This window comes from Pezoporus flaviventris, unplaced genomic scaffold (genome assembly GCF_033815535.1).
Source record: "Pezoporus flaviventris isolate CSIRO_AGI_PZ_B2104156 unplaced genomic scaffold, CSIRO_AGI_Pfla_v1 ptg000002l, whole genome shotgun sequence".
Classification (NCBI taxonomy): domain Eukaryota; kingdom Metazoa; phylum Chordata; class Aves; order Psittaciformes; family Psittacidae; genus Pezoporus; species Pezoporus flaviventris.
This window is the reverse complement of record NW_026892550.1, coordinates 82,808,473-82,835,289: the sequence shown is the minus strand read 5'-3', so window position 1 is coordinate 82,835,289 and position 26,817 is coordinate 82,808,473. Positions and strand designations below refer to the sequence as shown.

General features: G+C 48.2%; 2 protein-coding genes across 3 annotated transcripts in view; one reads left to right on the top strand and one right to left on the bottom strand.

Moving 5' to 3' along the window:
* The window catches only part of CACNA2D4 (calcium voltage-gated channel auxiliary subunit alpha2delta 4), a 128,687-nt gene that overhangs the window by 27,745 nt on the left and 74,125 nt on the right, over nt 1-26,817 (bottom strand). The window lies entirely within an intron of this gene.
* Nucleotides 1,700-25,635, top strand: LRTM2 (leucine rich repeats and transmembrane domains 2). Of its 2 annotated transcripts, XM_061444681.1 has the most exons (5): nt 1,700-2,450; nt 12,833-12,968; nt 14,409-14,570; nt 18,725-19,315; nt 21,295-25,635. In XM_061444681.1, exons 3-5 carry the CDS (start codon nt 14,504-14,506, stop codon nt 21,747-21,749), a joined length of 1,113 nt encoding a protein of 370 aa, XP_061300665.1. In that variant the 5' UTR covers nt 1,700-2,450; nt 12,833-12,968; nt 14,409-14,503; the 3' UTR covers nt 21,750-25,635. The 2 variants fall into 2 exon arrangements, with proteins under 2 accessions (XP_061300665.1, XP_061300666.1); XM_061444682.1 differs by lacking the exon at nt 12,833-12,968.

Below are 26,817 nucleotides of genomic sequence, written 5' to 3'. Positions count from 1 at the left end.
ACCTGAGGAAAACACGAGAGCTGAGGGGAAACATGCCCCAATCACCCTCCCAGTGCTAGTAACAAATAGGTGCCTGGGTGCCTTCAGGCTATTGGCGAGGCTGGGGAGAAAGAAGGAAACTGGTAATTCAGCCTGAGGCAAGGATGATGCTACAGCTCATGTGAGAGGGAGAAAACTGGACTAAACCCTTCTCTGCTTGTTCCAAAGTACAACTGATCGTTAATGAGCCTTTTTGTTCTGGTGGCAAAGCATATACTGCAGCAGTGGGAAGATCTGAAGCCTGCGAAATGATGAGTGGCTCCAGTGTGCAGCACAGCAATAACCGTGGAGTCCTCAGAGAGATGGTAGGTTTATTCCTACCACTGTGCAAACACCCTGTGCAACTGTAGCGTCCTAGCAGGGAAATAAAACACGTGGACCAGCAATGCTGTGCACTTTGCTTAGTTAGTATCACTTAGTTAGTATCACTTCATGTTGATGAGGTACCCAGACCTGTGAATGACTTCCCATCAAACCCAAGCAATGCCCACTGGATGGCTGCTGCTGGTTTTCTCTGGGATCTTGAGCTGCGATTCACTGTGGAGACAAGAGCCTTCCCCTCCACCTGTTCATCCCTCTGTTGAGCATGTCTGCCTCATTAGCTCATCCTCTGCTTGTCTCTCTGTCTGCCTTCCCTGGCTTCTCTCATTGATTGTCCATATGCTGTTCTCATAAGGAGCTTTCCCCAAGATTTAACTCTTGGGCCTGATGCACAACAAAAAGGCATAACAATCACAAGGCCACATCCTGTAAAGTGCTAATCAAGATTTACCTTGTCATTAACAACCTGTTTACATGGCAGTTGGTCCAGTAGTTAAATAAAACCTGTGATTCAAATAGAAGAAGCACCACAGCAGCAGAGCAGCCCTGCCCATACTGTCCATTTGCATTCCCCATTCTCTATTTCTGAAATATTCCTATTTTCCCTCTCAAGCCAGCAGTGGAGCTGCCCCACTCAAAATTTTACTTGAAGCCCCCTAAAAAATTTACTTAAAAAATAACTTCCAGGCAACTTAAAATGAACAGAAAGCTCAAACCAAGGGCAGCCTGTTTACAGTACTGGACCTGACAGAAGAGGCAGTTCAGGTGGATCAGTGAAAGAGTAATTCTTGCACATACGAGCTACAGAGGTCTTCAGCAAGCTGGACGGAGGCAAGCAAGGGGTCTGATCTGTGGGATTGGGGTGGCTGCAGGAGCCCACAGGAGAGCACAGAGGGAAGCCTGAAAGAGGCAGTGGGTTGGATTTGATGGTACCAATAGGCTGTGTCAGGGAGGGCAGGGGATGCCTCTGTCACTGCGTGGATGTAACCACACCCCAAGCTGGACACATCTCCCTGCCACACACCAAATGCAGGGGAATGAACTGTGGGTGCAAACACTCCTCTCTTTCACCCATTCCCCTCATTCCAACTACTCCCTACAAGCACTCCTCAAGTTTTCCCTGATTCCTCAAGGACACAGACACAGGGTCATGCTGCATGCAAGGAGGGAAGCATTACGGCAGTTGCTGGGGATGCTGGCTGTGGCTGGGCATGATGTGACCAGCCCGCAGTGGCCACCTCTCTGTTAAGTCTCTCTGTCAGACACACTGCCTCCCCCCACTGTCTCTGGAGCACTGGTGGGAAGGGGGTGCCCTGCTCCCAGGCCCCCTGTGTTTTCCCCCACTGCTTCCCCTTCACTGCAGCTGCTCATCTCAGCCCTATACAAACCCCAGGGCTTGTCCCTTCTCCTTGTGCTTTTCTCTCTCCGTTTATTGTCATCAGCCATTTACCAGGAAGGGGAGAGATGGAGGGAGGGGAGGAGGCATTCAGCTCGGTGCCTCCTCTCATAACCTGAGCCTGACCAATCTGCCTCCCGAGGGGCTGTGGGGAGCTACCTCTCCTTACCCCTTCATGAGTCCCTTGGCTCCCGCAGACGGATGGAGGCAAGGGGAGGAGGGGGAGAGAGGGACTGACAGCAACTGCCCTTTCTTCAGGATGGGTTGAGAGATACGAGAATCTCCCGAGCTCCTTCCTGTGGGTATTGCGGAGCAGACCCTGCCTGCCTGGCGGGGTGACTCCTCTGCACTGTCTGTGCGCGCTCCTGTGCGTGTGCTGCTGCCATCACAGATGTACCCCCAGCTGTCACTTCGCTGCGCGCAGTCGCTCCCTCTCCCGTCTCTCTTTCCTTCTCCCCCTATTTATTATTTACGGAGGATTACAGTTCCTTTCCCACGCTGCCATCTCGCCGTGAGGTTCCTCTGCCCTCCGTGTGTGGCGAGCGGCTGGCTAGGAGGGGCTCCTGGCAGCTAGGGTCCGTCGAGAGCCCAGCCGGCAACGGAGGCACTTTCTGCTGAATTTGCTCTGGGATTGTACCGGGTTTGCTGACAGAGCTGTCGTACTCACAGGAGGGTCCAGCCCAGCCCCAGAGAGGTAAGTAAAGACGTCTCTTTTGTATTCCCCCCCCCACTCCCCACCTATGTGAGATCAGTGGAGCTGGCCCCAGGAACCGGCTTCCCTGGGGAGGAGAGCGGTGGTCAGGGGCAGCACTGCCTGCCAGGCGGCACAGTGCAGGAGTCCCGGTTGTGCGAGGCTGCCAGGCAGCGGTCTTGCCGATAAGGCAGAACGACAACCCTGCCGCAGAGGCTCCTGGTACTGGTTCCAGTCCGGTTTCAGTGCGGGCAGCTGGGAGCAACTTCTCCCAGCTGTGAATGGCACAAGCTCAGGTGCAGCTTTGAGGCTTGGTCCTGTGGCCACTGGGTAGCTTCCCTGAGCCTTGGCTTTTGTTCCCCCTCCTTACGTCTGTGAGAGGGGTGAGCATATGAGCTGCCGCTCAACTGACCCGTGGTGGCTTTGCTGGGCATCATTTCGGTCTCAGCTTAGTAAGAACAACCTAAAATGGAGAAGTGAAGACCAAAACTGAACAGGTCTCACACTCAGCACGCAGCTTTAGGACTGAGAGGGGGTCTTTATGTGTGTATGAGCATGTACAGTTTCACACACAAAGCTCACAGACACAACCACAGGATATGAAGTGAAGGATGCCATACCACAAGCAGAACCAAAAATAAGACCCAAATTGCTTCTGGCATCCCTGCAGGCTGACCCTGCGCTTTCTGAACTTTTGGGAGGAAAGCACAGCACTGAGGGTGAGGGTGAAAAAGCACAGAGAAACTTCACAGCCTTTTCCAGTCCTGCCTGGGAGGAAAGTGGGAGAATGAGGTTCTGAATGAGTTGATGTGAAGCCCCCTATGCATAAGGATATATATGTGTCAGTGTGTGTGTGCATATATACACGTGTGCCTATATACACATGCACAGACACGTGCACACATGCATCCCATACAGGGCATTCTGCCTGCCCCCCCCTTCTCCCTCTGCCTGCCCAGTTTATTACTGCCACTGCATCTCATGCTAATTGAGAGAGACACGTAAAAGCGGAGCTTTCCTGGTTTGGGGAGAGAGGATGTTTGGAGCTGTTACTCCAACCAGGTCATGGCTGAGCCGGGCCCCAGGCCCACTGTGTGGAATGTCAGGTAGCCTGAATGTGCCACATCCAGAGCATCCCTGGTGGCAACCGCAGGGTCCATCACTGCTCTGCTGCCAGTGCCTGATCTGCCACCCAAGGATGGGGGGAGAAATAAAGATCTCATCTGGGGAAGGGCTGGAGCAGCTGCTATTGCAGGGTTTAAAGAAGGAAACCCTTTAAAGACTGGGGAACCCTTAAAGGCACACAGGGACCTATCACAAAGCATGGGACATTTCTAGCGGGGTGTGTGTGTGTGTGTGTGTGCGTGTGCCTTTCCAGAATTGCAGATCATTTTTCTGCTGATCTTTATTGCTGAGGTCTGTTGGGTGTGGGGGGTGGATCTTCCTCTAACTGCTGTTGGCAAACAACATTTGCAAGGGAATTATTCCACATGAGCAGAAGGCTTGCGGGAGTTGTCTCCCCATCAGACATCAGTGCAGCCTCTGTTAGTGTATCTTGCCCAGCTGGAGGAATTATGGTAAATCCTGAGCAAAGGGGCTGTTTGCAAAGAGAAAGGGGGGAAGTCTTCTTATGTAATTTTTATGCCAGATCATAGCTTTACCCTTGCCTTCAGCAAAGTGAACGCCACATGCTAGCAAGGTGCTTGGATATCTTCATGAGCTACTCCAGCTTCCTGCCCTTCCTCTGGCTTTTCTAAGCCTGATGCAGAAAGGATTTTCTAGGCTTTTCAGCATCACAGAAGCCTGGTGAAGACAGACCTGTGACTTGATGCAGCAGGGAGGACCAGCAGCAGCACAGGGCCAGGAGGATACTTGGACAGGCATTCAGTAGAGGCTGGAGCAGGATAGTGACAGGCTCAAGCCTGTGGGAGGGCATTTCTGGGCAGTTCTTCAGTGACTCTTCAGAACTTGCCTGTTGCTGATTCAAAAGAGAGCCCAAGCAGTTTCCTTTACTTGCCATGTTTGGTTACAAGCAGCTGCTTACACCACTTGACATCTGTCCCAGCCTGGGTGGCTCAAACAGTAATTCAAATGACCATACTGGGATGCTCCTGATAATGCTCCAGAGTGCCACACCATTGACACACTGCAGTTCTTAGTGGGAAGGAGCTGAAGTCCTGGGCTTTTTCTGTGTCTACCGCATGGAAATACCTTGTAACACATACCTTACTCCTGGCTTTACCAAAATGCTGGCTCACAAAAATGCTTTGTGTGGCTGAGGGTATCCTAATAGCAAGAAGAAGTACTTCTTTCTATAAACCAGTTCAGTTCCAGGCTGGAGAGATGGAAGGTCAAGTTACTTCACCTGCAAGGGGTTGGTTTATGTGGAATACAGTTTTATTCACATCATGAAAACAACCAGTTGAAAGTCAGAAGATGTCAGGATTTGGGGCAGCATGCCATCTGCACTGGGTTGCAGCCCTGACTGGTAGGATCACAGGCTGTATTTCCATAAGCTGCTTCACTCAGGGCACCAGCTACACGCTGCTTGGGGAGTGAAGCAAAGGGCTGTTACTGAGTTTTTAGTACTGCAAAGCATGTGCCTGTTTTATTTGTTTACTGCCTGCCATCCAAGCCCTGCAGGCAATACATCATTATTCATTGTCTTGTGGTGTTCTGAAGATGCTCACTGCTACAGTCGCCTCATAGCTGATGATAGAGAATTTATGGTGCTGATAAGGCAGACAGAATAGTTGTTTTCCTTGCTTTTGAAGGGAAAAAAGACTTGCCCTTTAGCCAGACGGGGAAGGAGCAGCAGGTGCATGACTGGAGCTTGGGGTCTCTTGGCTCTTGGTGCCATTGAGTTCTCAAGACCATACCATTTTGCTGGCTAAGCTTCCAGGATTTTGGAAAGCATCTGTGAATGCTCAGCAGTTCTGCAAAATGGCCCCTAGGGTCTCATGCTGGGCACCGCAAAATTAGGAATGGACAGACCGTGGCCGTGTGCCAAAACTGTGGTTTAATATTTAATGCTGACCACATAAAAATGGCCTTATTTATTACAACGTCATTGTTAGATGGAGTATTGGTGTGCCCTTTGCACTGAGTATAGGACAGGGTCCTGTGGAAAAAAGAAATAGTGCTTTCAGGTAAGTAAAGGCTTTGTTGTAATGTGTACATGCAAGTGGCTGAATTAAGGTTGTGCAGGTATTAACTCACATTTAAGTGCTTGGCTTTGCAAGCCAAATGGCAGATTTTATCATATGGCAATTTGGTTTTAAAAATGAAAATGACATCTTCTTGATTCTTCTTTTATGAATGGGAAAACAACAGACTTCCTGTTATTTATACACTGCAACACCCCACACCTAACCATAGGAAGGACCGAGAAATGTACGGCTGATCCATACAAGTCTGAACTTCATGGCCGACTGCAGGCAAAGGCTGTTACTTTAAAGACAGGCCCTGCTATCACGCTCCTCCTCACTTCAAGGAGACTGGGAAGTTTCCTTCCCCATGGACCATGCTGTCACACAAGGAATAAAATAGTAGGACCACATACTGAGTCTGGAGATGTTAGAAGCAACTTGGGCTCTCTTTCCACTCCTGGTGAAGCTCTCTGCTGCTGGTGCTCCTCAAAGCAGGGCATGCTGCTGCTGTGATTTTGCTGCAAGGTACCTGTTGGTGGTAGAGGGGCTGCAGGTGGGCCTTGCTCCCCACACTACTTGCATTGATTTTGATGGGATGTGAATATTGCCTTCTCTTCTGTGGCTACAAACCTTCCAGTCAACTAAAGCTACATCAGTTTTGAAGACCTTCCCCAGCCTCACAAGCTCTGCAGCATGAGGCTATGATCTGTTTGCTAACCCAGATGCATGCAAGGATCTTGGCTGGAGGTCTGGGTTGTGAGAGTGTCACCACATCTTGTTGAGCTACGGGCAATGTTCCCAGCTTGTAAAGAGTATAAATATGTTCCAGACAGCCTCAGGCACCCCTGGAGCTTCAGGCCTGGACCTCATGAAGTTTGTGTGGACTTTGCAGGGAAGCCCCTCTTGGATACTCTGGGAAGGTGATAGTGGGGTGATGGGGAAGCAGAAGAGAACCGCAGCAGCAATCAAGCAGACCTATGCAACTCACTAAGGCAGAAAAAGGTCTCCTTCAGAGTCCGGTATAAATGCACCGTGTGTGAACAACAGTCAGCCTTTCCTTGGGAGGTTTGCCAGGAGCTGTGTGTGTGCTAGGTCACTGATCCCCTTATGACAAGAGCAGAGAGGATTTAATTCTAGCATGTTGTGCTCTTCCCACCCTGCTATGCATGCATGGATGATCCCTGCCCCTGTGTACACGCCCAGGGCACAGAACTGTGAGGTGAGATGGTAATGATGTTCTTCCTTTGACACACTGTTTGTTCTACCTCCTCTCTCTCCTCCTGCTCCAACTGCTAAAGTGGCAAGCCACTACCCTTGCAGCCAATGGTCTCATTCTGAGAGGCTGGCAGCCAGAGAAGCATAGCCAAAGTGCTGGGTGAGGAAGACGGGGAGGAACTCTCCTTCTCAGCAGCTTAGGTGGCAGCAGTTCTCCATCACGTCGGCTTCTCCACCAGAAGCAAAAGTAACAAGAGTCAAGCACTAGGAATGCTAGTGAGCTTGGAGTCCTGGTGTATTTCAGAATAGAGGCTATGAAAAAAGGCAAAGCCAGTTCTTTGGCTAATGCAGACATGAATGATGGCAAACAAGCAGGTGTGGGACATTTTCTGCGCATGGGAGCTTGCAGAAGCTCTCCTGATTCTAGGAATAAGGGAGCAAAAGGAGAAAGGCTTATGGCTGAAGTGCCTTGGCTCCCATAAGATGTGACAGGAGTTTCTTGGTATTGATCTGGAAGCCTCTTGATTTGGCAGTCTGGCTGTGCTGTCTGATAGATGTCTGGCCTAGCACTCTGGGGACAGAACTGTGAACTGAGAGCTATATTGATAAAAAGCCCTTATATTTTCCTATCTTGCTGCTAAACTGATGCACCTCCATCTACTACTCTGTCCATGTAAATGTATCTCAGACAGGCTGGCACCTTCCCTCTTATGGATCTGCTGCACCCTTTGCCCCTAATAAGAGACCCAGGGAAGGTACTGGGTCATGCCCAAATTTCTGAGCCCTCAGAGAGTCCTTCACAAATGTGGGCTTATACATACCCTTCTTCTTGAACAACACCCACTTATGAAAGAGATTACTTCGGGATTCAGAGCACCATCCAACTAACTGCGGAAAATACCTGTGTGTAGGCTGGGGAGGGGAATGAGAATCACAGAATTGGGATTCTCCTACTAAGCTGCCTGGCGCTCTCCCTGGGTTGTGCCACTCACCCACACCCCCAGGGCAGGCCTGTCAGGAGGGTAGGAGCAGCATGTTACATGACAGTGAAGGATGCTCGTGGGGTGTAAAGGAGGAACTGGGAGCAGAAGGGTTCCTCCCCCAGGCATGCTGTGTCAGGAGTGGCCACAGTCCTTCTGTCGAGAGGCTGCGTGCAAGGATTAAAGGCCTGAGCTACTACTGACCATGGGATTAACCCCTGTAGGAAATTAAAGTTGTAGAGAAGGCTCTTCACTCCACAGCTGAGAGAAAGACGAAAACTGGGATCTGGATTAGAATTGGCAGGGCTGGTGACAAGCCACCACCCACAGCCAACTGTTCCTGGCTGGATCAGAAAATGTTATCTCAGCCTTCATGTAGAACCCCCCTCCACATCTCACTCGGTTACCAATTTTTGCCAACAGTGTGAGAAGAACAAAAACATCACTCTGTGACAAGAAAAACAGAAGGAAACTGGGTAGCCAGCTCACGTGTCCCTCCTCTGAGCCCCTCTCCCACTCCCTCACCCGCTTCCCTTCTCAGCTGCCTCTGTTTTGCATGGAGGAAACACGCACGTGGTCTGTTGCATTCGATAATACTCGGAGAAGATGCTGGCACACACATGGCTGGATTTCTTCCTGTCAACTGCCCCCTCAGCTCTCCTCCTGCTGCTGCTCTGGGCCTCCTCCATATGCCACACTCTCACTGCACTGGGACTTTCCTGTCACTCCCGTGCTGGATATCCCAGTCTCCCCACCTGCTTCCACAGCTTCCCAAGGAATCCCACTTCTCCACAGCAATCTGGGTCTTTCCCATCAGTGATATCCACCCTGGCTCCCCTTCAGCAGCTCTGTGTTTTCTCAGAGGGTTTGATGATGCCTGATGCCCATGGTATTTCCAGCCCCTCCAACATCTCCCAGTCTCATTATCATGCATTGGTAAGGCTTGGGATGAAAATAATGGTAGAGGATGAAGAATCAAGAAACCTGGCTTCTCTCCTGATTTTGCCACAGGCCTGACAGGAAACTTTGGGAAAGCCTGGGCAAATCTCCTTTATTCTGTGTTACTTTGGAAAGCCCTACAAATCATCTCTGCTGGACAGGAGAGCATTTGGAAGCCCAAGTGATCCAGCCCAAGCACCACAGTTGATGGCTTCAAAAATCCTGAGTGAGGAACTAATGTGAGCTCTTGAAGAAGTATGAAAAGCTAGGCAGCTGAAATTTCAGCCAGCCAAACTCAGCAGCCATTTTTACCTCTATGACAGTTTACCCCTCCAAAAAATGGGAATAAAGCTGATCTTTCTTGAAGAGGGCTTGCGGATGGAACATCTTTTAACAACAATCACATTTGCATTTCAGAGGTGCCTACACATTGTTCTTCCAAAGATCAGAAGATATTTGACCTCTTCGCATCCCAGAAACAGGGTGAGGTTTTATTCACACCCAGTCAGGAATGTGGCAGAGTCCCTTACAATACAAAGTGGGTTTTGCACACTTTCTACTTTAAAGCTTTCTGCATGAGGTGCTTTGCTTAGCTGTGATTGATCACTGCAAGTCAGATGGCATCATTTCTCCTGCAGCTGAGCTTCTAGTATGAATTTAAAATGTGCTTTGCACTGATTGTGACAGCACAACACTAATGAATCTTGAATATGTGTTAATAAATCAGCAGCTGCTGGAAATGAAGCCCCCAGCTATTTAGCTTAGAAGCTCACTGGGACAGCGACACATGCTCCATGTTTCTACAGTTCTGCTGAGCTTGGCTGCCATCTCTGGGTGCTTCTGCAGTCCAATTAGACCACAAATGAGGAGCTGCCACTGAGACAATGTGACCTCTCATGGTCAACGATTTGCACAACTGACTTAGGTCTGCTGCGGGACCAAGAACAGGCCAAGATCATCTCCATGCCACCTAAGCCCATTTGGGGTACTGTCAGGAGCATGACTCCCCACTAGAACTCATCAGCCAGGTTACTTCAAGAATTTCCAATCGCTGTAATCAGACCACATGGCTGATGTGTCTCCGTGCCCCCTGTGACTCTTGTCCCCCAAAGGGCTCATGAAGAAACAGACACAGAACAACATGCTTTAGTCTCTGGGTGCAGCGGTACTACTATCCCCCTCCATTATGGGGTGATGGTAATAAAACAGGAATCCTAAAAGCAACAAGGAAATGGGAGGGGAGAAAGGTAATATCCTTGAAGTGTTCTCCATGCCCTCCATCACCCTGCTGCTTTTCTGGTACAGGCTAAAGTAATACAGCATTGGAAAGCAAAAAAGGACTTTGCCAACATTCTGCAAGGAGAGTGTGGGGGAGGGATGAATGTCTGCATGTACTTCCTGATAATTTATCACTGGCATCTGTTGCAGCCTCTGTTACCTACCCTTTTGTAGAATAGGTCACCCACATGCCCTGCCAATGCTCATAAGCCAGGCTGTTAACGGAGTCTGATCCCTGAGCCATGATCCAAGGGTTAGTGCCAAGTTCTCGGAGAGATAATCAGAGGCAGAGGTTGCTGGGCTCTGCTTTTGACCATGGCTCATCCTAGTGACACAGTCACCTGTCTCTCTAGCCTCAGTGTCCCTGCCTGGAAAATGGAATAGCTTTATCCACCAACCTAGACAGAGGCACTATAGGCTATGACCCCAGCCTTCCTTCTGGGGATCATTACATACAAAATAACACCACCTACAACTACAGTAAGAGCCATTTCTAGAGCAGATGGAAGGTGCCACAGAATTGGGAAGCGTTACGAAAGCAGTATGCGGATGCAGTAAACCAAACCCCTCCCCACCCTCATAGCATGATCCTTGGGACCCTATTTATGAAAGCTAAGGCTTTAGATTGTCGCTGCAAACGTTACTGGTGCCTGGACAGGGAGAATGGAAGCACAAGACAGGGATAGTGGCTGCTGTAGCTTTTATGCCCTGGCAAGTGCTGCAGAGTCATTACAATATCCTCTGCCTCCATCTCCCCTTACTCCCCAGCAGTAAAGTTTCCTGTTCAAGCTAATTAGGGGAATCCTCATTAGAGAGTCCTCTAGAGTCTGACAGCAGGCCAAATGTCCAAGTGGCACTTCAGTTCAGTGTATTTTTGGCCACTGGAGACCATGGGCCAGAAATGGATGATCTCATTCTGTTGCTTTGAGCTGAAACTATACAAGTTGTCTTCTACTGTCCTATATCAAACAGCAAAAAGAAAAGTCTACCACCAGCCCCACAGGCTACTCTGTTCCTTTCTCCAGAATCTGGAAAAGAGACTTAACTCCAAGCATGTGGAAGAAAGCTCTGGATACCATGTCCCCTGTGACACGGCATTCAGCTGATGTGTTGCTCCAGGGAGAAGGAACTATCTAGTATGCCCAGAAGAAAGACTAATGCCTGATTTGTGGAGCCCTTGAGTGACTTCAGAGTATTCAGAGCTGCAGCAATGCTGATCAGCCTTGAGCCCCCAAAACCCAGGCAATGACATGCTAGTTCAGTGCTTCTCCCCTTGGGCTGGGGGTGTATGGGGGGCACTCCCAGGTCTGGCAGAGTCCTCACTGCTGGAAAAGTCCCTGACTGACAGGCTAAAAGCAGCCAGACAGATTTGGTGGTGCTTGAAGAGCCTTGAGGTGTGGTCAGATGCTAGTTGCCCCAGGACTACTGGGTTCCCAGTGCTGCATTGGCAGTGAGCACAGCTGGCCTGGGCACCTCTTGGGCCACAGTAAACCAGCTAATTAAGTCAGAATTCAAGACAAATCAGAAAAAAAAACCCTCTAAAAAATAAACTCAGAAATCCTCTCCACCACCTTGCTCTCTCCTGGCTGCAGAATAGTAATTACTAAGGGTCTAATGTGATTATGGTCAATAGATGCGTAAGAGAAACTGGGGTGTTTTTGGATCCTGGGAATTAAAATTTCTCCATAAACATACTACGTCAAGGTGTAATGCAGAAGCTCATTGCCCCTTGTACTTTGGCAGCCAGGAGCCTCTACCTATTCCGAATCTACTGCGCTGCCACCTGAGCATGTGCTATGCATGGAGAAGCAGGCAGTTCTGTGCAAGACGTGGATGTTGATAAACACAAGGTTACAGAAGAGCCCTCAGCACATGTGCATGCCCAACTGTGCACACATTTGTAAACATAAGTTAGACTGGTGACTATATCTGCATACATACATGAAGATAGTTGTGTTTAAGTCTCAGAAACATGTATGAGTGCACAAAGTGTGGCTGCTATCTGTGTGGGGCAGGAGTGATGTATTTTTGTGACATGCTTTTAAAATTATCTTGGGTTTATCAAGGCGCCTCCATCTTTGTGCATGTTGCAGCGCAAGAGACAGCAGTAAAGCCTGAACAGGTGTTAATCACTATGCACTGTAATAAATTCTAAACATAGGGAAAGGGCTTATTTATACACGGCTGCTCCTCCCACCCTGCACTCTGTGCTTGAGCCTTGGCGCTGCCTCAGAGAAAGAGGCGCCCGTGAGGTGCCACAAATGACTGCAAGATCTGGACTTGCTCTGGCAGAGCAGGAGCTAGGGGTAGAAACCCTGACCCCATCCTCACACCTGGGTATGCCCATCCTGCTTTCAGCCCCAAACTGTTGCCTGGGGATGGCGTGGCTGGACCGCACAGAGCAGCGAGAGGGGTTGGGGAGACACCAGCACCTGGCATAAGCAGGGACCTGGGCTGAGGGGAGACCACGGATGGAAGCCGTGTCACAAAGCACCTAAGGAAGCAGTTTTTTTTCCTTTTAAAAGAAAAAAAAGCGTAGCCCCCCCTGATTGGAGCTGAGCCAGCTGATACAGATGGGGTGTTACAAAACAGAGCCAAAAGGCAAGAGCGCAAGGAACAGAGCTATCTATAACCCTGACAAAGTTAAATGGAGTGAAGGTGGGGAAGAGGGAAAGGCAGAGTGTGGCAGGCAGCCCCTGATGCTGACAGTGAGGACTCGATCGTTCGGCAATGGGATTTGGAGCTGATCGGCTCCCGCTATCCAGCAGGCAGATAAGGCTCTGTGGCTGTCAGCTTAAGTCTGCCGTTTATTCCTGTGCTGTAGGGAGTTAAATAGAGCACACGGAAAGCCTGCTGCCGGGAGTGAAAGTCAAGGAGGGAAGGGAAAGGAAAGGAAGAGGCAGTAACTGGGCAGTGCCTGGGGAGTCGGGTGGAAGTGGCTGTGGGCAGAGCCCCTTCAGGTAAGTGCTTGTGGCTTTTCATCCTTGTCGCTGCTGATGGGGACAGGAGACTTCAGGGGTGGCATTTAGGATGGAGACATTGATATGAGGGAGGCTGAAAGTCTCCTTCTCAGCCAGGGTGAATGCAAGCGGCGAATGGGGACAGCTATTTGCTGTGGCTTCTCCTTCAGTGGGGACTGCAGGGAAAGGGCTTAAGCTCAGTTTGGGGAATAGGGGGCTGCAGCGAGTGGTTTTGGTTCTGTAAGGGGTATTCATCTATTTGGTGCATTGGCATTTGGGTAAATGATCTAAATAGCTTTGCAGAACGTACTAGTCCAGGCACCGATCCTGCTCATCTTTCTCATCAAGATGCTAATTTAAATATTTCCTAGTGGTTTACTTTCCCATATAAAATAAATCATTCCTGGGAGCCTGGGGGAGGGGAAGCAGCTGGCACGTGTGTGGGGAGGGTGTCCCAGTGGGAGTGCTGCACCCAGCTAAAATAACGGCTGTGGATGTTGTCAGAGCCCCTCAGAGAGGGTGGAGGATTATGTATTTCTGTACCCTGGTTGAAACGTGTCCATCCAACTGCTGCTGTGACTGTGGGTGGCATATCTGAGAGCAAGCAGGGGGACAGGAGGGTCCGTGGTGTTTCCCTTTTTCCTGCTTGCCTGTATCCAAAAAGGAAGTGGGAGGGAAGTTGGAACTTGTTGTCAGTCAGATATTGTCAGGGGAGAGTTTATGGTCTTTGGGTTTCTAATTAGTCTGAGCATTTTTCCTTTTCCTAATTAAGATGCAATTCCTCTCTTTTCAACACTCCCACTCAGTCTCCCCTGCCCCAGGTCCTCCCTTCTCCTTTGAGGCTCCCTCACTTGCTCTTTAGCTCCTGCAGTTGCTAGTGTCGAAATCCTCAAGCTGAAGCTGCGCTCTGCTCAGCCCTGCTCCAGCCACCACATCCATTTTACCTTCAAACAGAAAGGAAGTGCTAGTAGGAAATACAGGGCAGCGGAGAAGTGGCTTGGCAGCCACTGGTACCCAGACCCCAGTGAGCCTGAGCTCTGCATCAGGGAGGGGATGGACAGGTTGTACCACCTGTGTGGAGGCAAGAGGGAGTGAGCTGGAGTCTGCTGCCCTGATAGGGTCAGCTCAGCAATTCAGCAGGTTAACCTTGAGTGTGTGGCTAATGCAGCTACCATAGCAGGCTACTCAAACACGGGCTTGTCTCTTCGGCACTAAGGTGAATCAGGCCGTATTTCTGCACTGTGAGGTTCAAAGTGAATTAACATTGTGTCTTTGCCAAGCTGTGCCTCCTGAAACATCCTCCATCTCTCCTCCAAAATGGAGCTGATTCCTTAGAGGCAAAACTCTAGCTGGGGTGGAGAAAGGACAAAACTCAGCCCAGCCCTGTGTCTTGTGCCCAGGCAACTTAGTCTCACCCACTCTTCTGCTCTGCCCCTCCAGGACCTGGCAGGCAGGATACAAGGTCATTCCTCCTCTCTTTGGGGCTGTGTGCCAGGCTGGCTGGTGGATGTGAAGACACGCTGGAGAAGACAACAATGCTGCCTACAACTGCTGGCCACAGGTGGAGGAGCAGGTTCCTCATGAGGTGGCAAGAGGCTTGTTGTAAGTAATGCCTACTCAGGTACTAAGTACAATGATCCTGTTTGTCAAAGGAGTGGAAAGAAAATAGGTCACATCAGGGTTAAGAATAGGGGAGAGGGACAGCTAAGAATGGAGATGTTTGAACTAATTCCTGATTCCTTTAGAGGCCAGGCTAGGTGGGAGGGAGAGCGAGACTCTAAAGCTGAAGATGGGCTTAAAGTGGGACAGCAAGTGATGATTGCTGAATTCCAGTGGGCCTGGCAGGTAAGAAACAGATACCACTGCACAAAGAGCCACCCCGAGCATTTCTCAGATTGGCATCCTGTGAGCTGCAGACCCCTCTCTATGGTAGGAATATGTGTATATATATATATATATAAATATATATATATAGGCTGCTGGGCAAGGCTCCCAGCAATTTACAGCAGAAGTCATGACAGATTTTAGAAGGAACACGGGATGCAAATGCAGAATTCTCCTACTGGGCACTGCCACATGCAGTGAAAATCAAAGAGTAAACAAAGAAGATCTTTTTTACATTAAACTGTAAAAGTTCAGCCTCGGCATCTTCCCAGTAGACTGGGGCATCTGCTACAGCATCCCTGAGTGCAGAGCAGAGATGCCTATGGTGATGTGAGGCTTCTAGGAGTGTACCTTCAGTTCCCAGAAGCATCTGTGGACCACAGCAGAGGAAAAGGAGCACTTAGAGTCCATCACTATTACATGCCTAAGTGCCAAGCAGGTCTCTGGTTTCTCTTGTTCCTGTCCCCCTGATCAAATTTGGGGCTGCCACTGTAGGAAGCTGGGGAAATGACTTCCTTCTCCAGAAAACAGTCATCTTTGTAATCCATCTTTACAGACTAGACTGCTGTATAAATTATTTAAAATTAATGCTACTGAGTCTTGACTTAATCTGATATACCTAGATCAGCTTTCTGTCACTTACTGGTCACCAAACACCCCACAAAGTAACTTCATCTTCCCCTAACACAAGAACACATGCTACTCATCCTTATGTAGGGCTGGGAGAGTGTCAAGTTCTGTCTATTGTTTCCCTGCCTTTCTTCCCCATAGAGATTCATCCTAACCAGTGTGATGAATTCCTTGGTCTCAACTCACATACTAGTGGATGCACCTCTTGCAGGGACTGAAAATGAAATCAGACCTTCTCCCCTCTATGATTTTAGTTAAATATTTCCAAGCACACAGAGCAATATATGGGCAACAACAAGACATTTTTGGCATATCCTACATGGCTGCAGAAACTTGGCATAAATCAGATTCTGAACATAACCGCAGCCAGCTGACTGAGACTTTGTTCCTACCAGCCGCTGCCAGCATCCATACTGGTGGAACCCCACACCCACCCAGTTGGGGCTGGTGGCGGGTAGGCATTTTCAGAGATAAGGCCTGAACAGAATGCCACCTGTATAGCATTACACACAGTCTGCTCTTGCCTTTCTTGGTGTACAAAGCAGCTAAGTGTTATCTCATCATCACAGCTGTCAATCTATTATTAATACTGTACTTTTGTTAAGCATCCAGGAAAAGAGAGGGTCACTTGAGTGACTCACGGCTCTCTCCCTTCCCCACTCTAGCTCCCATTCTTTTAATTCTCTCCTTACAAGAGCGCAATGTATTCTGAATGGAATTAAGTATCATCCAGCCAGCCAGTACCTGCACTGCACCAGTCCACAGGCTATGATCGGCTTTCATGGTAATCTTTGCTGTTGACCCCCACCTTTGCATGATAAGAAAGCACACAGGTGCTCAAGGTAAAGATTTCTTTTGTATTTCATCATAAGGATCCACAATTACCATTAAAACAGCACACAAATTGGCACAGCCTGGGCTGAAGTACACCTGAGATCTCAACTACAGGACAAAAAAATTCTTGAAGGAATTGTGAAAGATGGATGAAATACAAAAGAGCTGAGATTGTCTCTCTGAACACTTATCCCCTGGTCCTTAATGAAGTCATCACATAATCACAGAATACCATGTTGGAAGGGACCTCAAGGATCATCTGGTCCAGCCTTTTTAAGCAAAGCATGACCTAGATTCTATGTCCCAACACTCTGACCAGCCAAATCTTAAATGTGTCCAACGCTGGGAATTCACACCTTCCCTGGGGAGATTATTCCAATGGCTGACTGTTCTCATTGTGAAAAATATTCCTCTTGCCTCCAATTGGAATCTTCCCAGGAGTAGCTTGTGCCCATGACCCCTCAGCTTTTCCATGGGACTCCTTGTAAAAGAGGAGTCTCCACCTTCTTTGTAGCTGCCTTTTAAATCCTGGAACATGGTGATAAGGGCTCCCCTGAGCCTTCTCTTCTCTAGGCTGAACAAACCCAGTTCTTTCAGCCTTTCCCCACGTGGCACTCTTCCCAGTCCTTTGATCATCTTTCTGGTTCTGTGTTATATAGCTTAGGATCCAGACTATGTAGTTCTCCTTAGGCTACCAGTCCACAAATCTGCCGATTCTCACAAGGACCATTGGGAACATGAAAAGGCCCCATGCAGGATGACATGGTTTGAGTATGAAAGCAGCATTGCTGACAGATGCCAAGACAATATAAAAAAATGGGCTACGGGTTAGACTAGAGAGTGGTGTGATGGAAGAGAGGAAGAGCATGGCTGATCCAGGCACAGCTTCTTCAGAAGCTCTCCAGTGGCTCCCTCTCCTATGGCAGTCCTTTCACAATTCCTTTGGGGTTAAGAAACAAAACACCTGCTTGCTGGGTCTTTGGAAAAAGACTAGGACAGAAGAATCTGGTTTCCAGTCCAAGAAAGAATGGAGGGAAAATAAATGCATCCACTTCAGCTACCGTTCATCCCTAAAAAGACTCTACCAGCCCCAAGCAATTGCCTTCTCTGAAGGAAAGTGAGAAAGGGAGAGGACAGGGCATGACGTACAAACAAACCTGCTTCAGCTTTAGTCAAATGTTCAAACTTGTCACCTTGAAAAGCAGCAAGGGAGCTGAATTTGCTTCCCACATTGAGAAACTAATCTCAATTCCACAAAAGGAATTAAGATGAAGGATGCAAATGTTTTACATAGTCTGCTTAAACATAACTCCCACTCCTCCAATGACAGGAAGCACAAAGCTTGCTTCCCTGTTGCTGGTGCGTCTTTGCCACAGAAATGAGAGTTTTAGAAGCCACCGGCTCACAAAGAGGATTGGTAACTAGTGCCCTGACACCATCCATAGGATCTGGACCCGCATCTGGAATGCTGATCCACAACAGCTCTACAATATGCTGGTTTGTACGTTATCTGACCTTCCTTTTGGGACAGTGCAGGCAAAAGGGGGTGTGCTAACCTTTTTCCTAAAACCCCTTTCTTCAACTACCGACCTACACTTTTCTTCCTCATCTTCATTGCTATAGGAAATTTTGGTCAGAGGAGGCAGATGTGGGGGTATCGCTATGGGATTCAGAAACTGTTTTGAGAGCAATGTCAAGTACCAGGTGTCCAGTGGTTTAGGGTTTCCTTGTTACCTTTTAACAGCTTTATTCGTCATACCTTTGTAGCGTAATTTAATTCATAAAAAAGTCTTTTGCCACAAGGTCCACACAATACACTGTGGATATGGAAAGCAAATGATACCCTGATTTAGAGGTTAACTTAGACATGAGCCTGATCTATCACAAGGATTAGGATACAAAAAGCACAGGAGCACAACTGAAATGTAGGTTGTTTTGTTTTCATTTTTCTGAAAAGATTTTCATTAACATGTCTATTTCTGTAAAAATAGAGCTTCTTAAATATATACCAGTCCCTTCCCTCTCAACCCTGACTGTTTGGAAAGAGCTGTATTTTATCAGAGGTGAGGCTCCCACCACTCTCTACTCCATTCTCCTCTGACAGGTTCCAGTGCTCTAGTACATAGCAGCAAATTCTTTTGGTGTGCACCATTTTAACTTCCTCATGAGACTAGAAGGATATTTACTTCTTGCTCATGACAAAAAGACTAAGAAGAAAGTCATGATGACAGGCCTCCAGTAAAGGGATGTAGCTGTGAAGAAGCTCATTACACTGTAGGGCATTGCAGCAGAGTCACGCTGTGAGGGTTATATTATAACCATAGTTGTGGTCAAGGTGACAGTTGATGAGGATGGGAAAGCACTGTTCTAATACATGCACTCTCTCTCCCCTGCTTTTCGCCTACCAGTGCTTGGCTGTTGGCTGTCACTGTGTGCTGCCGAGTCCTTCTTTGCTTGTCCTTCCTCCTGCAAGTGTAACAGTGGCAACCTGGAAGTGGACTGTAGTGGCTTGGGCCTCTCCTCCATCCCTTCAGACATCCCCACAAACACCAGGACCTTCCTCTTTCTCAACAACAAACTCAGCATCCTGCCAGGAGCGGTGTTTTCCAACCTCTCTGCTCTACAGAGGCTGGATCTATCCAACAACTTCTTGGACCAGCTCCCTCAGAACATCTTCAGTGACCTGGGGAACCTCACGGAGCTTCAGCTGAGGAACAACAGCATCCGGGCCTTAGACAAGGACCTGCTACAACACACGGCCCTGCTGCGCCAGCTGGACCTCTCCATCAATGGCCTGGCCCAGATACCCTCAGGCATCTTTGACGACCTGCCTGCTCTCCGCTCCCTCTCTCTCAGGTCCAATCGCCTGCAGAGCCTGGACAGGGTGACCTTCGAACCGCTAACCAGCCTGCAGCATCTCCAAGTTGGGGATAACCCCTGGGAATGTGACTGCAACCTCCGAGACTTCAAGCACTGGATGGAGTGGTTCTCCTATCGAGGTAGGTGCTCACGCAGCGGGAGCCAAGCGCAGAAGTACGGGTCTTCCACGGAAAGGCAGACAAAGGCAGGCAGGGAAGAAACATGAGCAGATACATCTGGTAGGTCAGGCTGACCTGAATGTCAGATCTTAGCCAAGGAGCATGAGGACCATGCCACAATGCTGAGACAGTTCAGCACCACTGCACCTACATATAGCAGCACCGCCACACTGAGAAGCCCTCTGCAGCCCCAGATCTCCTATTTCCTTGTTTTGTTTCCATTCTGAAAGATTTCTTTTTTCTTTTCTTGGGAGAGAAATAACATAAAAATGTTAGGACTATGAGCTCCCCTCACCCTTTCTGCCTAAAGAGAAGAAACGCTTTTCACGCTTGAAAATAACCATCCTGTCCTCTTTCTTAAGCTAGAAGAACTAGAAGCTAGATTTGGCTGTAAAGAATCAGGTTTGCGTTCAACAAAAGACCCATAGGAAACAGTGCCACTTGGAAAAATACTGCAACTAATATTGGGAAACCCAAACTAAAGCTCTTAGTAACAAGCCAGGCCCCAAGTCAGACTGGCTATAAAATTATTTCAAACTAAGCAGCTCTTGACAAGTTTGTTTTTCCATTTTTTTTTTCTTGAGATATGGAAGGCTGGAAAGGTACATATCACTTAGCAGGAAAGCTGATGGGATGACAATTTTTCAGGAGCTGTGACTCAAAGAAAGATGGCACATTATACAGGAATGATGATCGAAGGCCTGACCTTCTGTCACTGGAGCCAGTGAGTAGGAAAGGGTCTCAAATCATGCGTATAGCTGTCACATCTCTGCTGATCACAGCCATGCTGCAAAGAGATTATCTATGCCTATGGCTACACTGCATTCTGAAATATGCATTTGTATGAGCAGAATCAAACCAGCGTACGAGTGCCACTTTCCTCTTAATTTTTCTTTTTGGTTCGTTTTGTTTCTTGACTCTCAAATCACAGAGTCAATGAAAAGCACATGGAGTTAATGTTGCTTTTATTTCCCCTTACAAAGGAATTACCCGAACTTGCTCAAGCATTTGTTTCAACATCTGTCATTACTTTCACTGAGAGGGGATGGATTAGTTGTTCGAAGATGGGTCTGCTGTTATTTGGAGAAGATACACCCTGGTCCTATCTTTTTGCTTTAATTTCTCCTCATCTAAAATGGTTCTACTGACACTTATATAACTCACTAAACAGTATGAGGCTTATTTAATAGATGGTTTCAGAGGGCTTTCATGTCTTGGCCTGAAAGATGTCTATAAAGATATCATGTACCATGAGCTCTCTACTGTCAAATCCAACCTAGGCAGAAACATATAAGCCAGCTGCCATGGTTAAAACTGTTCCAGCTGTGGAGGGCTAACCACTCAAACTTGAAAAGGGGAGATTTAGACTGGATATAAGGAAGAAATTCTTTACCATGAGGGTGGTAAGACACTGGAACAGGTTGCCCAAGGAAGCTGTGGATGCCCTATTCCTGGAAATGTCCAGGCTGGACAGGGCCTTGAGCAACCTAGTCAAGTAGAAGGTGTCCCTGCCCATGGCAAGGGATTGAAACTAGATATCTTAAGGTCCTTTCCAATCCAAACCATTCTACGCAAAATGTCTCCAAGTTAGGCAAAACAATCATTTTAAAGGATAATACATGTGCTCCTTCTGCCCAGTGCATGGAGGTGGAGCCATTCCTCCCTCCCTCCACCTTGGACAAGCACTGAGTATCTGACAGGCTCTCATGAATACTCTCTCTGCTCAGGAGTGCATTCACACATGAGGGACTGGATTTTATGGCCCCACTGCTATAACAAAGCAGTTCCCCACTTGTTAATCACAATGCTGACTTTTGCAGGGCAAATGCTTAGCAGATGTGAATAGAGCCATAGGAACTTAATCCACCAGAGGATCTAGCTCTGCTGTCACTGTATGGGGATGAAGCTGTGGTTTACTCCTATTATCTCTATTGGGACAGGTGGGAAAATCGACCAGCTGGCATGTACCCTGCCCAAGGAGCTGAAAGGGAAGGATATGCGAATGGTGCCCATGGAGATGTTTAACTACTGCTCCCAATTGGATGATGAGAACAGCTCTACAGTGCTGGACAATACTGGCCCACCCTGCACTAAAGGAAGCCCAACTCCTTCTAAATCTAAATCGGGCCCAGAAACAGAAGTGGAGCCCAGTGTGGGATGCCCTCAGAAACAGCGTTATAGGCCTGTGAGCGTGCGCCGGGCTATTGGCACTGTGATCATTGCAGGGGTGGTTTGTGGCATTGTGTGCATCATGATGGTGGTGGCAGCTGCTTATGGTTGCATCTATGCCTCCCTTATGGCCAAGTACCACCGGGAGCTGAAGAAGAGGCAGCCACTCATGGGTGACACAGAAGGTGAACATGAAGAGCAGAAACAAATCTCTTCTGTGGCATGAAACTCTTCTAGGAAGGAAGGGACAGCAATGAACAAAGGTACCTGAGAGCAGTCAAGCATGGGGTCCTCCCAAAATACATCTTCCCAGACAGACAGACAGACAGACTGTGCTATTGCTCCACTCACCCAAGTAGTGCAACATGGTTCTGGGGGGGCAGGGCACCTGGCTCAATTTCTGTTCCTCTGCCCCAGGCCCATTTTGTGCCCTTTCACCCTTGGGCTCTCCCAGACAAATAAAGTAGAGTCGGATCTTGAGTGCTTGCTGTGCCTCATGACCCTGCACAGACCTTCCCTCACATGCCTGCTGTGGCACCTTCTGGGAACCTGTGCATCCTCTCAGCTTCGGTCCCAAGTCATCCTGTATCCTGTCAAGAGCTCTCTGCAGAGAGCAGCTCTGTGAAAGCTTCTGTGAGTAGCAGGACACCAAAAGAGTCCATGCCTTGCTGTTAGGGTCACTGCTGTTGTGTGACAGTAAGCTGCTGCTCACCCTACAAGTCAGTACTGCTGAGAGGACACCAGAAAGGACAGAGGGTCCCTAGGGGATGACAACAGTCAGGAGGAGGTTTCCCTTCTCACTTTTAAAGGTGAAAAGATACCTGTATCACTCTAACACATTGCCTGGGAGCACAGTGGCCCTCTTTTTGCTCCTGGCCAGGTCCAAATCTCCAAGCTGACATACATACCATCTGCTATAGGTACACAGATATAGACCTGTCCTTCTGCACACACACACACACACACACACACTGACTCATTCTGATCCCAACACATACAAACAGTCGGCCCCAGCTCCAGCCATCCAGGTACCCCATCTGTACATGCAGAGCCACATGTGTTCATATTGATCTATCTATCCTCTGTGTGCAACCATGAATACATTCAGCCACTTTACTCTCACTGTAACAGTGCATAGCATCTTCTGCTTCAGACAAAATACATGCATCCTGCCACTGAGGAGCTAACAGAAACATCTCAGCCATAATGCAGAGCCAGTGGGAATGGGCAGGATAAGATGGAGAGAAACAGTTATTAAGGTTACAGCATGAGTCTGTGGAAACAAGTACACAGCATGAAAAAAAATTTGGTGTGTTCTTGTTATCTATGTTTTCTGTGATAAATGGAGAGCGTAAGGATATGAAGCCTCCATTTGGAAATGTCTGATTGGTAGAGCAGAAGTGGGCCATCAGGAAAGACTAAGGGAGGAGGTGGCTTACCAGCCTCGGTAGTGTAAACTATGTTGAGAAGTAGCGTGAGCCTAGGGGAAGGTGGCGGAAGAAGAAGGCGCACAATCCAAGAGAGGCAAGCATGGTGTATGGAGTAGGGTTATGCAGCTGGGGTGACTGAAGAGAGGGGCATAATTCTGGAGGGTCTTGAAGTGAAGGCTGAAACTTGGACCACAGTATGACACAGATGGGGGAGCCCAGGAAGGGTCCTGCATGGTCCACCACAGCCCATGTATGCTCCCCTCACCATCATGCCATCCACCGCTGCACATGAGTGTGCACACACACACAACTGCACACACTGCCACTGTCACGTAGGGTGACTTCCCCCAACCAGATTTTAAAGCCCTCAGATTGCAGTGCCTCCTGCTAGTCTTAGCTCTTTCCAACCTGACAGGAAAAAAATGAAAAAAAGTGAGAGGGGAAAAAAAAAACATGAAAGGAACTCAACATAAGGACTCATTTTGTATCACTGGAAGTGGGATAAAATGCTGTCTCCAGGGGAGAGCGCACATTGCCATGGTAACCTACTCTAACCCATCGCAGTGGGTATTCCTGAGCAAGGAAGATGACACCGGAGGTCATGCATCCGCAGTGCCTGTGAATGGTGTGATCCCTGCTGCCATCAGGAAACAAGCTGGCAGCCAGCCCAGCTTTGCAGGGTGTTTCTCTAGCAACCTGTGTTCAGAGCCCAGCACCACGCACTGCAGGTGGACTCTGCTAGGGCATCTCACCTCTTTTCTGCGCTCCAGCTGGATCCTGATGCCTTCGGACATCGCACAGCCCTCCTGCTCATGGCTGCTGGATCCCTGTGGAAGTGATGCACACTGGCTCCTCACTCCCTCCTGGTCCCAAACAGGTGTTTGTACTGATCCATGGGCACACAGTGCCAAGTCTTTAATCAAAGCCTGGAGTGGCAAAATCCCTCCTGGCCTACCCAGGGCCACCAAAGGCAAAACAATAGGATGCTCTGGACTGTTTTAGCGTGACTTCCCTTTGACACAGAAATGCATGGGACAGGGAAAAATGTTCTTCTGAAAGCAGAAGACCAGGCTGCCCTAAAAGAATGACTGGGAGAAACAGTCCACCCACAAGTGTGCGCACATATTCTACCCCCACTCCCAGCACACTGCTTTTGGGAAGAGGAGGAGGGGGGCTGGTAAGATGTGAGGAGGAAGGACTCTTCCCCCGTGCACTGTATAGCCACTCCAACCATCCCATCTGCTGCAACCATAGCCCGCTCTGAAGGGCAGAACTGGTGCACTGCAGACTCCATATGCGTGTTACTGCTGCTCCACATTCCCAGCAAGCCAGGACTAGACTCTGCCTGCTGGATCCAAACTTCTCCCCAGCCTCCCTCTCAGGGGAACTTCTCCCTTTACCATACTGGACTCCGCAATCATACTTGAAATGGGACTTGAGTCAGAGCGGTATATTTATAGATCTATATTTTACTTGCATCAAATAATGGTGAAATATTGCACAAAACAAATGGGACCTATGTATGTGTGTGTGTGTGTGTGTGTGAGTGTGAGTGAGCAAGATAGTGAAGGAGAGATAGTTTTTAAGGGGACAGACTAGAGGTAAAATTAATGGGAGTGAGGCAGAGGACAATGCAAGGGTTGGGGGGGGTGAAATCCTCTTTCCCTGCACCTTCCCTATGACCTCCTCCTGCCCTGACCAATTTTTCTTTGTTGCTAATTCTATTTTCTATATGCTGTGTTGTGGGGCTGATGGTGACCTTGCCCATCCTTTCCTTTTTTTAAATTCATTTATAAAGCGGAAAGTCTGGATTCATCTCAACCCTAGAAAAGGAAATGCTATATTTAGAAACCCACCCAGGAAAGGAGAAGACAGGATAGGGGAGAAAAGAGGGCTGCTGAGAAACATGAAGGCTGGCTGCTATGGGGACTCCCACTGGAAATCAAATACTGTACTTGACTTGAAAGAACAAGGACCTGTCCTCTTTCATGCACAGCAGGATAACAGGATTCACTGGGAAAAGTCCTCTTTATACCACTATTTGTAAACAGGCTCTTACTCTGCTCCCTAGCACACCTGGAAAACAGGCTGCCCTAATGTGACTGAGCTGCTGCACCTTCCAGAGGCACTCTAGGGAACATGGTACCCAGCGTGGTAAGAAATTCAGCTCTCCTGTGGGATGCTGGATACAGAGCAACACCCAGCACTCTCTGTAAGCTGAGACAATGAGTTCCTCTAATGTGTGGGGACCAGAGGTCCTGTGTTCTCTGCAGGTATGTCTAGGCATGGAGGAAATCCTCCTGAACACACTCTTTGCTGCAGGCTGGTGTATCAATGCCACATGCAGGTACCTGCCCTCAGGAAGTGGTCTTCTGGGGCTGGTAGGCTCAACACATGCCAGGGTGATGTAGGGGATGTCAGGGCCATCAGAAACACACTTTCTGCTCCCCCTGCTCCCCTTCCCCACACACCCACCTGTGGTACAAGCAGGCACATTTCTTGTAGGGAACAGATAGCACTTGTAATTCCTATTTCTTTTCGTTACTGTTTGAGGGAGAGCAACAAGATTTTCTAAAATGATTGAATGGAGGTTTCTTTGGCATGAGACAGAACATTTTTAAAGGTATATTATATTTCTGGCTTGTTGTTACAGAAGAATAATAAAGAATGTATTTTCCTATGCTCCTTCTTGTTTAAATGAGATCTCTGATGGTAACCTCCCCTCTTCCCTACCACCTGCAAAAGCAAACACTGCAGGGATACAGCCGGCCAAATGAAAAAGCCCCTGAATTCCCACATATGTGTATACATCGTTTGAACTTGGAATGAATGTGCACACATCTACACACATACATACACTCTATCAGGGTGAGTCCTAGGCAAGCACTTACTGGTAGCTGAGGTGGGGCTGCAGGACTAAATACATGCTCAAATCAAGGCGAGACCCTAGATCTAGAAACACACACACACACACAGAGAGTGCGCTAGGGACACAGCCAGACAAGGGTGATTGTGTAACAAGGATAAGATACTGTGGCAATCAGCTCATTACATAAAAGTAGAAAGGGCCAAATTAATCCCTAGGGTAAGAACGCAGAAGCCAATGGAGTTATATTCAGGTCAAATTGGATTCCAAAAGCATTTTTTTTTTATTTTTTTTTTTAATTAGAGCATAATGTTCAATCAAGCTTACAGTAACAAATGGTGAGCTATGGGTTCCTGCATCTCCAGATTCTTGACCCTGCTGAGCAAGGTTATTTTGAAATGAATGGAAATTGCTATCTAATCCTATTGCACCCACAACTACATAAGCTGTCACCCCTAGAGCTAAAAGAGTCTCTCCACCAGCTGTTCACTGGAGAGGTCTATCACACACAGCTAAGAAGTTTAAATTCCCCACTTCTTTAATTTCAGCACTAGGCATACACAATTCATCACATACTCTTCCTGTGACAAAAAGCTCATCCTGAGGCATGTGGAACCACAAAAGATGTTAAACCCTGCCACAAGCAAACCCTTGTGCCACTGTGCTCGCGCTGTAATACTCAGATACCCTGTCATGCTCAGACTGATCTTCAGAGAGAAACTGGGTGCAGAACTCAGTTACTCTTAATCCGATAACAGCTGAGGCGTCTGTTCTGCTGTAAAGGTATGTGCCACAAGAGAATCACTATTATTGTTTAACAGTATGGTGTCTATGGCACATAGTTTAATCTAATTTTGCCATGTAGGTAGATGAGCGCACACAGATACTACTAAGCAGTTCCTATAATATTGGAAATGTAGAGCAGAAAAAAACACACTGATCTGATGACTCTAGCTTTTTTTCAGTTCATGAATTATCTGGGACCAGACTGTGATCTT